This window comes from Onychomys torridus, chromosome 7, assembly GCF_903995425.1.
Source record: "Onychomys torridus chromosome 7, mOncTor1.1, whole genome shotgun sequence".
NCBI classification, from domain to species: Eukaryota; Metazoa; Chordata; class Mammalia; order Rodentia; family Cricetidae; genus Onychomys; species Onychomys torridus.
This window is the reverse complement of record NC_050449.1, coordinates 29,695,240-29,709,776: the sequence shown is the minus strand read 5'-3', so window position 1 is coordinate 29,709,776 and position 14,537 is coordinate 29,695,240. Positions and strand designations below refer to the sequence as shown.

Sequence of the window (14,537 nt, the reverse complement as noted above, 5' to 3'; positions counted from 1 at the left end):
TGTGTTTGGTATAGACCTGTGTATACAGGGTGACAGAGTGCTCTGGCTGAGCCAGAGACAGGATGCTTAGCTCAGAGAGCCTGGCAGTTCTTTGGGTTTAGGCCGAGTGCCAGCCAGAGCCTCTGCCTGGAATTGGCCCCATGTGACTACTCACAGTTAAATATGATGAATGCATATTGATGAGTCACTTCCTTGCCCACTCACTGGCATTCTCTGGTTCCTTCTCATTATCGCTCACTCATGTTTTCTTTGGGCCTATTTTACTACTCTTCCCATACTTGGGGTACATGGTAGAGAGTATTCTTATGTGGGAAGCTCACAGCCATTCCTCAGACGAACGGCGGACACCAGGCTTGAGGGTGCTGTTCTATCAGTTGTCACAGAGAGAAATCAGGAGCGGGAGGCTGTCAGTGTCGGAGGAAAGCAGGTCCCCTGGGAGAGCATGTGCTGACAACCCTCTTCCCAGTGTGTGAGACTGGGAAGTCCAGTCATGACCACCCGCAGCAGCACTTGTTCACAGTTCCACTGGCTCAAGATCTTTTATTGTCTCCTCTTTTCTAAAATTTGAGGCAAGGTGCCCTAGTTTCATTTCAGTGGCTGTGATGAAAATATCCTGATAAAAAGCAACCTGGGGTGGGAACTGTTAGCTCACAATTCCAGATTATAGTTCACCACTGTGGGGAAGTCCGTGTCAGGAGCCGAGACACCCGATGGCATCACATCCGAGCAGAGAGAATGAATACATGCCCGCTTAGTGATCAGCTTACCTTGTCGGCTTTTATACAGTCCAGGGCTCCAAATCAGGGAATGTTGCTGTCCACAGACCGAATCTTCCCACATCAATTAAATCAATCAAGATGATTCCCTACAGCAGTGGTCCTCAACCTTCCTTATGCTGGAACCCTTTAATACAGCTCCTCATGTAGTGGTGACCCCTAACCGTAAAATCATTCTGTTGCTACTTCATAACTGGAATTTTGCCACTGTTATGAATCATAATGCAAATATCTGGCATGCAGGATATCTGATGTGTGACCCCTGTGAAAGGGTCATCAAGCACCTTAGGGATCGTGACCCATAGGTTGAGAACCACTGCTGCAGGCATGCACACAAGCTGATCTAGGCAAGCCCTCTTTGAGACTTTCTCTTTCCACATGATTTTGGTTTTGTCAAGTTGACAAAACCAACAATCATGCAGTGGTGGCGCACGCCTTTAGTCCCAGCAGTTAGGCTGCAGAGGCAGGCAATCTCTGAGTTCAAGGCCAGCCTGGTCGGCAGGTCAAGTTCCAGGACAGCCGGGACTACACAGAGAAACCCTGTCTCAGAAAAACAAAAAACGAGCAACAACAAAATTTAACTATCACACAAGGTGTCATACAGCCCAGGCTGGCCTCTGACTCATTGTGTAGCAGAAGATGACCTTGAACTTCAGATCTTCCTGCCTCTGCTTTCCCACTCCCCAGATGCTAGGGGCACAGATGTGTATCATCACACTCGGTTTACGTGATACTGGAGGTTACTAGGTAAACTGTAGCTGAGCTACACCCCCAACCCCTTTCTTTTTAAAAAACGTACTGGCATTTGTTTTGTCTTCTGGGTGGAAAGGTGTCTCTCTACATTGGTAGATAACTTGTGTTTAGGATCCTAGAGGGGCCTTCTGGGACATAAGTTCTGTGGGACTGTTTGTATGTATCTGGGATCCAAGAGACGAGGCCCTCGTCTAGCTGATGTGAGTCATGTAACTACCTTACGGTACACCATTACCCAGTTTGCAAACAAAAGTCATTCAGCAGAACTCCTTTCTTCCAAATCCTGATTGACACAAACTTCTAGCGTAACTGGCAGCAGTCTTTGTATTATTGAGTATCTGCTGTGCTCTAGGCCCTGTGCAGGGCTTTAAGGAGACTCCAGCTGTCAAGCCCTTGCTAGTGTCTGAAGTCTCAGGGAAGATGGACATGCAGATAGACAGTAGTAATAATGACACAGGCCCACCGGTGGGGCATGTGAGTGTAGTGGTGATGCAGTGAGAGGGACCAGTGTAGACATGGGGTCACATAGATGGAATCCTTCCCCAGAGTTTTAGGAGACATGTAGAAGTTGACAAGATGGACAAGGCAGAGGAAGGAACAGGTCCAGAGGTTTGGTATTGGTATGACTGGGCACAGGTTACACGGGCTCAGTGGGGATGGCCCTGAGTGACCTGGAGGAGGTCTGTAGACTGTGTTCAGGAGGCCAGAAGTTTACAAGTACTGGAGGACATTCTTAAATATAACAGCAGGAGATTCTGGTTTTTATCCACTGTCTGGCCCTTCAAGGACTAAACCTGGTGCATGTGCATTTTATTTTCTTAATGAATATTTTACATTTAATTTATTTTTATTTTATTATGTATGTGTGTGTATACATATGTGTGCACTATAGTGTACAGGTGGAAGTCAGAGGACAGCTTGTGGGTTCTGGGGGTCAGACTCAGGCCATCAAGGTTGGTAATAAATGCCTTTATCTATAAACCATTTTGACAGCCCCACATGTATATTTTAAAAATCTATGCTCTTTTTTTTTTGGCATGTGTACAGGTGTCTAGTGTGTGTACATATGTATATAGATATTCACATCTGTGTGGGTGCACATGTATGTAGATGCAGGTACACATGTCTGCTGCTTATGGCAGCCAGAGGTCTCCATTATTCTCCACTTTATTTGCTGAACTGAGAGAGTGCAGATTCAGTTAGCTTAGCTAGCCAGCTTGCCCTTGGGACCCCTGTCTCCGCCTCCTGAGCACTGATACAGATTACTACCAGCAGCTTTTTTATGTGGATGCTAGGGATATGAACTCTGGTTGGCCCTTTTGCTTATGTGGCAGGTGCTTTATCTCCTGAGCCATTCTTCAAGCCCTAAATATCTGTGATGTTTCTAAAGATTTAGATAGTGTGGCCAAATGTAGCAAGTGCAAATGGAGGAGGACTAGAGACCAGCATGGATCCAAAGCAGGGAGAGACAGGAGCCACTCAGGAGGAAGCCCCCGCTGGGTTACAAGGCTCAGAATGGTGCTACAGAGAGGAAGGACTGTGGGGTGACGCTGGGTCCTACTAGAATGAAGAATGGACAGTGGAGCCTTTGTTAACGAGGGCAGGATGTTGACTGTTGGGGAGGCGGGGGGGGGGGGGGGGGGACCTTATGTGGAAGACAGCATGTTCAGTTTGGGATTTATTGAGCACGTGCAGGATGCCAGGAACTGATGTAGGCATTTTACATGCATTACCTCAGTCTCCACACAGGTCTTTTCAGAGGCATGACAGAAAACCAGGCTGTCTGGTTTCAGTGTCTGGGTTCTTAGAAAATGACTTTGTCTGGTTCCTCAAGTTTGAAGTACTTCTAACTTCAGTAAAGGTTCAATAAAAGACAGGAAATGGCAGTGCTGTGTCCTGACCAGAAGCCTTCAAGATCATCTGGCTAAAAATGTCCATTTGCAAGCCATCACATTCAGCTTCTGCATCTGCTGGTATTTGGATTCTCACTCTTCTGGCCGAAAGCAGTGGGGCATTTTCCTTAACCCCTGAGCCCCAGTTTCCTTGTCTGGAAGTTGTGCCTCACACATCCTCCCAGTTAGGTTTGTGAGAACTCAGAGGCATCCCATTGACCATGTGCCCACCGCTGTTGCCAGCACTGGAAAGGGTTCTGAGTGGAGCTGCCATCACCACACACACATAGTGTAGGGGAACAGGGAAGAAGTATGCTGTGCAGACAGCTGGATGGCATAGACAGGAGGGAAAGCATGGCCAGAGGAGAGAGCAGGATATGTGAACAGAGTGGAGAACGGAGAGGGAATGGAAAGGGACCATATGTCCCTTGAGAGGTCCATGGAGGAAAGAGGGTGTAGAAGTTGTAGTCAGTGTAACACTGCAGCTCCGTGGAGTCTAAACTGCCCACCAGGACTGGCTTTCAAGGGCAGTCCTCCCATTCCTGACTCTGTGTAATTGGTGTGAGTTTTGTGTGAATTTCATTCCCTTCTTTCCCTGCCTTTCTTCTCTGGGCTGCTGGCCATGCCACTTCCTGTGGTTGCAGGTTCCTGCTCTTGGCCTGGCCTTTCCCAGGAGGCAGGATGTGCTGTGCCCTGGTTCCTAGGCTTGGAATTGTATGGGCTTGCCTGAACTTCCTCATGCCTGCTTCTTCCTCACCTGCAAACCGGGGATGATGGTAGCAGGTTGCTGTGGCCACTCAGCCTCCAACCACCCCTTTCTCATTTTGCCTCCTCCATTAAACTTCCCCATTGTCACCTCCGCACTGTTGCTGTGTCTTGGGCACCTTCTTCATGCAGGCTCTGGGATAGTGCTTTTAAGTGCATGTCCTGGTTAAAATCTTCCTCCGAGCCTCATGCATAGACCTTAGGAGACTGTTTTGGGTAAGAGGGGTTCAAGTTGTTTGCCCATGGTGGAAGGAAGCAAGTCAGAGTGGAGCTGAGGACGGGCTGTCATGCTCCAGAGCTCATTCGTGCTTTGTGACAGTATGTGTTGCTCTCCAGTGGGAGAGGTGTGTGCCTCTGGGCAAGGGATAGTCCTAGAGGACAGCTGTGAGGTGCACCAGGACTTTCCATGATAGAAGTCGCCGGGGTCTCCCTCCTTCCTGTTTCTGGGAGGCTTTAGTTAGCTTTGCTGGCTCCTTTTCTTCCAGCAGCACATCCCCAAAGATGTCTCTGGTGGCAGAGGAAATGCTTCTGGAATCTCGACCCTCAGCCGCAGGCATTTGTGAAGAAGCCATCTCCAAGTTGAAGGGCTCTAGCAGGCCTGGGCATGGCAAACATGGCGCTGGCAAGCCTTGCCCTTCCTCCTTCCTTCTCCCTTGTAAACCACAGATTACATCCTTAAAGCTAGCCACCAAGGTCTGTTCCCTTATTTGGACACTTTGTCTTGCCAGACTCATTCCTAAGGCTGATTACCAAGGTCCAGCTATCAAAGTATTGAAGTCTAACAATCAAAAGCTCCCTTTTTGGCTACCCTAATTAACATGCCCAATCAAAACATGCCATCACATCCTAGCCCATTCTAACACAGATCTCCCCTTTTTTCCTCTTAAAAATCACACACACACACACACACACACACACACACACACACACACACATACACACACCTGCAAGGTCATTTGCTGCTGTTTTCTGCCTGAGTCCGAAATCAGCCACTTTGCTTTCCCTCTTGATAAAGAATCTCTCTGTGAAAATAGATGTTTGGATGTGGTTTGTTCCTAATCCAGGATATGCTGTGTGCAAACTGGTACCTTTACAAGTGTTCTCCAGACAACTTCCAGGAAGTGGCTCATCCTGGCTTGTTCTAGGGAGGCCCTTTGACACATTGGTCTGTCCTGCAAATCTAATAGGGTCTGCAAGCCCTCTGAACTGAAGTGTCTCCTTGAATAATTGTTGGGACCCCAGAAGCCCAGGTATCTCCAGCGGATGTCCTCTACCCTCTGCCCTTATTCCAGCTGGGTACTGACTAGATGGGTACAGACCCCAGGCCAGCCCCCTGCTTTTAGCTTTTGGGGACACTGCCTATGCCAGCACCTCTGAGAGTGGGAAGAGGATTTTCAAGGCCTTGCCTCTATCCATGAACCTGGAAGTCCTCTGTCTCGGAGAAAGAAGGGGTAGTAGTTCATTTCACCCCATTTACTCACAGATGTGTCTTTTGGATGTGGGGCACCCCTGGGTGCAAAGGGTTCTCACAGCTGGGGAAATAGAGGTGAACCAGAGGCCCTGGGCTCTTGAGTGCTGTGAACTCGGGAGCCCCTCAGCCTAACCTTGAAGTCTGGTTTCCTCACAAATATCCCCCCCACACACACACACACACTCCCTAAGATGTAACTATACATCCTTGGAGTCTATTCAGGACTAGGGAAGGGTCCTCCAAAGACTGTCAGCTGCTAATCAAAAGGTAGTAAGAGGGCTGGAAATCCCGTGAGAGTATCATTGAAACCTCCCGTGCCTGTGTGACTTTCTGTTTTGCTTTGACTTGGGGGGCCATCAGCGAGGCCTGCTGATACATAGCATTTCCAGCATCTCCAGGTTACAGTTCTCACTCACTGGCCTGTAGAACCAAAGGCTTTACTGCAGTGTGCCTGGCTGCCATTACAGAAAGAAACTGCTGTCCTTTTGGCCTCCTTGATTTGTCTATAGTGTCTCCCCTGCTCTGGTAGGCACTGGACAGGTTAGTACAGGGGCAGGGATGGGGTGTGTCTGTCTATGTTGACCTGGAGAAACCTAAAGGGCCCAACCCCGTCTGAGCTGCAGAGACCTGAATCACTGGTAACAGTGATAGCTAGGATTCAGCTGTGGTAGAAGTGGAGTGTCTTCCAATGCCAGTGATTGCACATCCTGAGTTTGTAGCCTTTTAGAGTGGGACCATTGTTCTCGGAAGGCCCCAGTCAGCTAGAGTGAATCTGTAAACCCTTTCTTTCTCTCCTTCCAGTGGGTGTATAACATTCTTGACAAGAAGGCTGAAGCTGACCGGATTGTTTTTGAGAACCCAGACCCTTCTGATGGCTTTGTCCTCATCCCAGACCTCAAGTGGAACCAGCAACAGGTAAACACCAGGTGCTGGAGCACTCCAGCTTCTAAGCTCCTGCCTCCCTGCTGCTGGCCTGCCTTTGGGGGCCTTGCTCCCTTACAGCGCTGATTACTGTTATCCAGTAAGGAATGGCCTGGGCTCCTCCAACTGACAGCGCATAGCTGTCCTAGGCAACCACTTGTGCTTCCATGGATCATCTTAAAGCCTTTTCTGACTCTGCTCTTAGCCAAAAGGTAGCATGGGGGGGATGTTTGCCTCCATGGCTATAGGCTGTGTGTCCCTTTAGGCAGCCTTGCACCTGGAAATTCTGGGTTAAAGCCTAGTTAGTCATGGGAAGTAGGTGTGGACAGGAAGAACTGCCTCATGGGACTCCTGAAGACCAAAGAGCTTGTGACTGCAAGGAGATTACAGCCTAGGGATCACAGAGAGACATCAAGGTAGACTTGTACACTTCCATTACAGAAGCCCTGAATGCGCTTGAGCTGGTGGCACAGAGAACAGAAATCATCAGCATCTGGCCCAGGGTTGTCAGGCATCTTTCCGCCTAGTGGCAGAGCTTCCCATTTCCTGTTCTCTTTAAGGTAGGGAAGGCTGTGGACTCTGCGCTGGGCCCCGCTACATGGCTGGAACTCCTCACTGCAGGAGCAGTGGAGGGCCACCTTAAGTGTTACACCTGGCTTCACAGTGGAGGCTGGCCCTTCCTAACCTTTCCTTAGTTGTGTTCATGGTGCCGTATTTTATTCAGTGCCTCAGCTCCTTGACTTGTGACAGCAGTGAACTTCATCGCTCCTTTAGAACTTGGCAGCGTCCCCAGCAGTAAGACAGGGCATAGCTGAGCTTCTGACTCTTGTTCTAAGGGTCAAAGGAAGAATCAAGGAGATGGAGGATCCTTCCTGGAACCGCTTGCCACATTCTCCTGGAAACATTGTTCTCCTCTCCCTTTCTGCTGAGAGTCAAACCTAAGATGCCAAACACAGTAGGCAAGAGCTCTAGCCGTGAGCTGTGTCTCTAGCCTTAGAAGTAGGTTTGTTGTCCCCAAACAGGTGGCCCTGGTTGTATCCATTTGTTCTTGCTTTCATCCATTCATCAAATGTGTAGCAAGTGTCTCATGTTGCTAGAGGTTATGCCTTCCTAGGTCATGCTCCACCTAGTCCTTGCCTTGTTTAGTGTATACATTGTCTTGATCTCTAGCCCAAGCTAAGCTCAAATTTGTGATTCCCCGGCCTTCATGAGGACTGTGTGCCACCACAGTTCTGTTAAGTTCTATTAAGAGATTGCCTATATGTTGGACAGTGGTGGCACACGCCTTTAATCCCACCACTTGGGAGGCAGAGGCAGGTGGTTCTCCATGAGTTCGAAGCCAGCCTGGTCTACAGAGTGAGTTCCAGGTCAGCCAGGGCTACACAGAGAAACCCTTGTCTCAAGGGAAGAGAGAGAGACAGACAGACAGACAGAGAAAAAAGAGAGAAAGAGATAGAAAGACAGACAGAGAGAGACAGACAGAGAGACAGAGAGAAAGAGATAGAGATAGAAAGACAGAGAGACAGAGTGAGAGCTAGAGAGAAAGAGAGAGAGAGAGAGAGAGAGAGACACACACAGAGAGAGAGAGAGAGAGAGAGAGAGAGAGAGATTGCCTATATGTTCTTTTGTGATTCTTTTGTTGTTATTGCATGCCCATGGTTAAAATATATCTGATACAAAGGCTGTGAAGGAAGGGTAGATTCCCTCACTCCACATTCCTCAGAACCCCTTGTTCAGAAACCACTACTGTCACCTCATCTTAGCCTCCAGAAGTAATCCTTGTATATCGTGACTATAAATATGTCACACAGCTTAAACTTTCCCTTGACCAGAAAACTTATTTTGATTTTTTTTCCCCCATCCTGCTTTATAAAAAGTCTCCCCAGCATGACCAATGAGCCACCTTCTGGAGTACTGGTCTGAAGCCTCACCTGTTCTTGTCTAGCTTTTCTTGGGTTATTCCTCTGTGCCAGGAGAATCTGGCTGCCTGCAGAAAACCTCTCATCATGAGTAATGTCAAAGAATGATTCCTTCTCCTTCTCGCACCCAACCTGCGAGCTGACACTCAGCACCAGGCCCCATGCCTCGTTCCATGCCAGTAGAGCAGAGAGATACTGTTTAGTGTGGTGTTTGGGATCTTTTAACTGATATCATTTAAAACAAGTGCTTTATTATTTTGAGTGTCCCGTGACAGTAATATATCCTACAGCCAAAATATATGCTCAAAATCAAGCACTTGTGTTTCCTGGTTTCCCCTTGGTCTGCTCACTAATGTGAAAGTACATTACCTGGACACAAGACATGCAGGAAGACTCCAGATGGGACTTTTGTAAAGAAAGGCCTAATGAGCATAGCTCTGACAACAGCTTAGGGGCAGAGCCCAGATTCTTGGAACTCTGTGGGAAGAATGACTGCCACGAATAGAATGACATACTTGGACACCAGGCATTGTATGGATGCTCTCGTTCCCATTTCTCAAGTTAGGGCTTTTGGGGATTTGGCTGGGTGACTCATGGTCTCCAAATAATCTCCTTGAGGAATCTAGCAGGTCAGACCTCAGGACTAGGGGCCGGCCGTTGGATTCTTTCTGGACTTCACTCCTTGGCCTGGCACATGGCTGTGATAACCAAGCAAGGCCAAGGATTGGGGAGCAGGGAGAGTGTGGGAAGGGTTTCTGGGAAGGAGAAAGCGTTCATTTGCTCTCTGGCATAAGATCTTGTTGACACGGGCTCTGTGCTCTGTTGTGACCTCCAGGTTTTCAGCCAGGCACCATTGCAGGAAGGACTGCAGGAAGGGCCTTCTGTGAACTGAGATAGGGAAGAGAGAAAGAGCTGACAGTTACTGTGGCGCTTGGTGCGAACAGACCCCTGGCCTCCTTCCCTCCATGTGTCCCCCACACCCTCGTGTGCACCTTTGACTCTGTGTACATTCAGCTGCTTCCCTCTGGGTCTTCACTGTCATAGTTCTCTCCAGATCCATTCCCCTGCCTTTTCCAGGAGCACTTTCTGGGTCACCCAGCTAGCTGGAGTCTCTTCCCTCTTGTGTGTGGTTACTTTATGTCACAGGGAAGCAGCTCACTAAGAGAGATTGTGAGAGGCATGCAGAAGACCCTGGGTTCTGTTCTCAGTACTACAAAAAGAGAAAAGCTGCCATGCTTTATTTCATACAGTAGAACGACATGGCTTAGGTTGTAAATTCTTCAGGGCAAAGACTTATGCTTGTCTGTTTCCAAACTTGCCTGTCTCTCCCTGTCAGCTCTGTAGAGTAGTATATAGACATTCCCAGATGATGGGTTTTGTTTTTTGAGAGATAAACTTTCGTTTGTTTCTGTTTTTGTTTCTTTTTCTTCCTTCCTTTTCTTTCTTGATTTCTTTCCCCCCCCCCCCCCCCCCCCCGAGCTGAGGACCAAACCCAGGGCCTTGTGCTTGCTAGGCAAGCACTCTACCACAGATCTAAATCCCCAACCCCTTTTTTCTACTTTTTGAGAAAGGGTCTTGTTGTGTAGCCCAGACTGGCCTTAAACTCTCAGTCCTTCTGCTTGAGTGCTGGGTTTACAGGCATGTATCACCACACCTTGTAGTTGGAGTTTTCCTGCCTGGCCCACAGTCAGGACAAATCTCTCTTACCCGTCAGTCCCACGGTCGCTTAGACCCAACCAAGTAAACACACAGAAACTTATATTGCTTATAAACTGTATGGCCGTGGCAGGCTGCTTGTTATCTACTTCTTCTATCTTAAATTAACCCATTTCTGTTAGTCTATACTTTGCCACATGGCTTGTGGCTTACCAGTGTCTTTACATGTTGCTTCTCATGGTGGCGGCTGGCAGTGTCTCCCCTCCCCAGCCTTCCACCTCCCACAATTCTCTTCTCTGCTTGTCCCACCTATATTTCCTGCCTGGCTACTGGCCAATCAGCATTTTATTTATACAGAGTGATATCCACAGCAACACCTACATCTTAAAGATGTTTTAACAGGAAGAATACATAGAAATCCTGTTTTTCGGCTGGTCTTGTCATCCAGGTTAGACAGACTCCTATAGTACCTGCTCACTGGTCCTGCTGTAGGGTCTCCTGGATGGGCCTGTGGGTAGGTGTGCCCTGGCTGGTGGCCTCCCTGCTGAACCGAGCACCGTCCCCTTTCTCTTTTGGTGTCTGCATAGCTTGATGACCTGTACTTGATCGCCATCTGCCATCGCCGGGGTATCAAGTCACTTCGGGACCTCACTCCAGAGCACCTGCCACTACTGAGGAACATTCTCCGAGAAGGACAAGTGAGTGAGTTGCTTCACAACACCCAGGCTTCCAGCAGATTCCAGTGTGTCCCCTGGGTCTTTTTCCTCACTCTTCTCAAAGTCCGTCTGGATTTCAGTCGTGAACGCTCCTAGAACTCACTAGGTTGGGCCACGGGTGGTCCTGCCCGACACTCCAGCGCTTCTCTCACCTGCTTCCCTCGCCCCAGACTTGCCCTCCCCTGCCTTTGTCTGCAGGTCTCACGTAGGATGCTCCTCTTCCCCATAGATTGAGTCCCTCTCAGCCCAGAGTCACCTGTCTTGTTCATGACAACCACCTTGTGCCGGACAAGTTCCTTGGCTGTTGGTCACATGACTTGTATATGTGCACACACCTTCTCACCTAGACTGAAGGCCAGCTAATTCTGCAGCACCTAATATTCCAGAGGCACTTTATCAGGGACATTATGGGATAGGGAAAGGAGGTGTCGGGGCAGGGGAGGGTGAGAGAAGAATGGCTAGAAGCCTGGGTTTGTGGTCCTAACCACCACAGGGCCTTGAACAGGTCACGTTCTTTACCTCTGAGGTCCCTGGACCTCAGCATCTGTGGGATTCCTTCTGAAACCGCTACTGTACAAGCTGAGTCTTAGCCTTTTTTCTGGAATGCGTCAAGGCACCTGCCCTCTCAGGGCCAACAGCCCGGAAGCTCTCTGCCTCTCAGGACAGTACTGAGGTGCTTACTAGATTCTGCTTCCCTTACCCCTGCACCCTAACTGCCTTCTCCCCCTGGTGCCCTTCTCCGGCTGCCTTTTCCTTTTTGGAGCCACTAGTTTCTCTCAAGAAGAAGCCTTTGGAAACAACCAGTGGCACAGAGCAGTGTTCTCTCGGGGAGGAACTGAGTCTCACTTCCCTGCCCTGGCAGTTTTGGGCAGCCTTGTCCTGCCCATCAGCTCTGCTTATCCCAGAAAGCTCCCTCCCCGCCATTCACCCTGCAGCTGTGATTCTCCACTGGTAGCACCAAAGACAGAGTATGATTGGGGGTTAAATTCTGAGCCCACAGAGGCCGAAGTGGTTTTCTCTTCTGTGGGAACTCTGGGGTTGGTAGGACTCTTTCTGTCTCTGAGTAAGGTGGAGGTGGGAAAGGGAACCAAACCAGAGCCAACTTAAGTGCTTTCTTTTTTAACAAGGAGCCCTGCTGAGGTCTGCAGCCCTCCTGAAATCTCTCCCTGCATCCTTTCCCTTTCACCAACTTCTCAGCACAGCCCCATCTCCACATAGCCTCATCCCAAGAGGATGCTTCCTTCTGCCTACTCCAAAATTGAGAGGTGCTACAGGTCTCCAGTCCCGGGGCTCTGGGCTGACTTAGGAGCTGGGACATCCTGGACTCCCAAAGGAAAGAGGCCCATGTTTTCTGAGGCTTGGAGTGACCGACTGAGAGCCATTTCCATTGGGGGGTGTCTCAGCTTGGCTGCCTCCACGTTTTTCAGCATCTTAGAAGACCAGGATCGAAGGCAGGCGGGGCAGAGAGCTGGCGGGGGTTTTGTAAGCCCTCCCAGGCCAACTGTAGCGAGGATGTAAGGGGTCCAGTGAGGACGGGATGCTGGCCGCTTGGCACCATGATGACCTTTCGCCACTGTCTTTCCTTACCAGGAAGCCATCCTGAAGCGCTACCAGGTGACAGGAGACCGCCTGCGTGTGTACCTGCACTACCTGCCCTCTTACTATCACCTGCATGTACACTTCACTGCCCTGGGCTTCGAGGCTCCCGGCTCAGGGGTGGAGCGGGCACACCTGCTAGCTGAAGTCATTGAGAACCTGGAGTGTGACCCCAAGCACTATCAACAGCGCACTCTTACTTTTGCGCTTAGGACCGATGACCCCCTGCTTCAGCTCCTACAAGGACGCCAGCGACCCTGAGTTGCCGAGAGTGCCTGAAGAGTGGGGAACTAGTGGGCCGGGCTTGGGGTAGTGTGGGCTGGATTTTTTTTGTTTTTTTGTTTTTTTGTTTTTTTTATCTCTGAGGGATTTTCCTGAAACGTATTTTGTAGTTTCTTGGCCTTTTCAGCAAAGGTCAAGTGTATGATGTATTTTGTACTGTTTTATTCCTCACAGGAGAATAAAGTACTTTTTTATTGGTGAGGACCGATGGTGTAGTCTGGCGGAGGCAGGGGGTGGAGGGGAGACAAGTGATAGGGAAGATGAGTGGGCAGAGCTGGTAGGGACAGCTTGGGAAGGGTGGAAAGTTTCAGGGTGTCACCACAGCCAGTGAGTCACAGCCTCTTGGAAGGTTCAAGGACTTCCTCCACCTCCCCATGCTTTCTGTACCTGTCGACACCTTGTCCTGAGTCTGCACCACTCGCTACAATTCTACTGCTGTGTTCCTCTCTCACCAACTCTCCTCTTGGGCACGTTACTCCCACCCATAAAAACCAAATTCAAAACCTTTCCGGAAATAGTCTGTGGAGGCTTTAGATGCCACTTCCTTCTTCCCTCCCCAGTAATGAGGTCACACCCTGTGTGTGCGTCAAGGCTGTTGATCAGTGTGATGAGGGGGCTGGGGTTTGATGCCTGGAATGGGGAGCGTTTTCCCGAGAAGCAGATGATGCAAACCCCAGAAGCCTGCCTTTGCTTCTGTTACTTGGTCGGCATGTCCCCGGCCTTGAGTTTGTTATCTAGGAAGGAAGACAAAACAAAGTCATACGGGGCAGCCAGAAAGTTCAAAACACTTGTCACAGCAAAATGATCTGGTTGCAGTGGAGGGCCCAGGGGCCAGGCTATGACAGAGCTTTGCTTCACAGAATCTTGAGGCCAGGAGCGGACTTCGGGGTGTCAGAGGCTGATGGCCAGTAATGGAGCTGGCAGGAGCCTACCTCTGAAGAGTGACATCTGCTACTGTTCAGCAGGACAGGGCCACAGAGAGCACCATGAGGTCACTCTCCAACACAGGACAATTGTATCGTACTGCCAGAGAAGAGCCAGTGTTTACTGTTGGGCAGGGAAGGCTAAAGATATGTGCCCTGTTCTGGAAGCTCTCTCCCCACATGCAGGTGTTGGACTCTGAAGTGACTAGGAGGAAGGCATGAGGGAGGGGGGGGGGGGCTGTGACTCTGTACCCCTAGTCTGAGAACCAGGAGACATGATTCAGTGCCCTCAGTGTGGCCCTGATCCTGTCACTTGCTCCAGGTCCACATTGCCTATGGTGGAGAGCCCTTGGACCTTAGTGCCCCTGAGAAAGGGATTCCCTATAAAAGAGGATTGGAGCAGGTAGTTAGAGCCCCTGAGGCCACTCTAGCCTCCAGCTAGTCCTGGGGAGGCATGGCAGCTACTACCGCCTTAACCCAGCCTTCTCTGCAGTCCTTCAAGCACCCCAGGTAGAGGTATGTCTCCAACCACCACACAACTTGCAGTTATTTTGGCGGTAACCAAAGCAGGTCTGTCTGTTACAAGTGTAGTTACAAGTGTAGGCCAGACCTTTTCATGGCTGCCACACAGACAGACCAGTGGTTTCCTGAACAGAAAGCAAACCCTCTGTTGCACAGGGTTATGTGCCAATGCCGAGGGTTTGTGGAGAGAAGGCTGATGGAGAGATCTCTTCTTAGAGCGGCTTGTGGTTTGCAGGGCTGCTCCCTGGGTCTCACCTGCTCCTTTTCCAAGTACCAGGGTAGAAAAGCGACCTCTCCTTGGAAAGCAAATGGCACTGAATGTGCCCTGGAGCCTCGGGAATGAGA

At 49.8% G+C, this 14,537-nt stretch overlaps 1 protein-coding gene across 3 annotated transcripts in view; it reads left to right on the top strand.

The window, feature by feature from the left end:
• Positions 1-12,951, top strand: part of Dcps (decapping enzyme, scavenger) — a 45,606-nt gene extending 32,655 nt beyond the window's left edge. For all 3 annotated transcript variants that reach the window (XM_036194213.1, XM_036194215.1, XM_036194216.1), the window contains exons 4-6: positions 6,459-6,572; positions 10,741-10,851; positions 12,460-12,951. In XM_036194213.1, the coding sequence (XP_036050106.1) occupies positions 6,459-6,572; positions 10,741-10,851; positions 12,460-12,726 (492 nt within the window). In that variant the 3' untranslated portion in view covers positions 12,727-12,951. The remainder of the gene's footprint in view (positions 1-6,458; positions 6,573-10,740; positions 10,852-12,459) is intronic.
• The last annotated feature ends 1,586 nt before the right edge of the window (positions 12,952-14,537 follow it).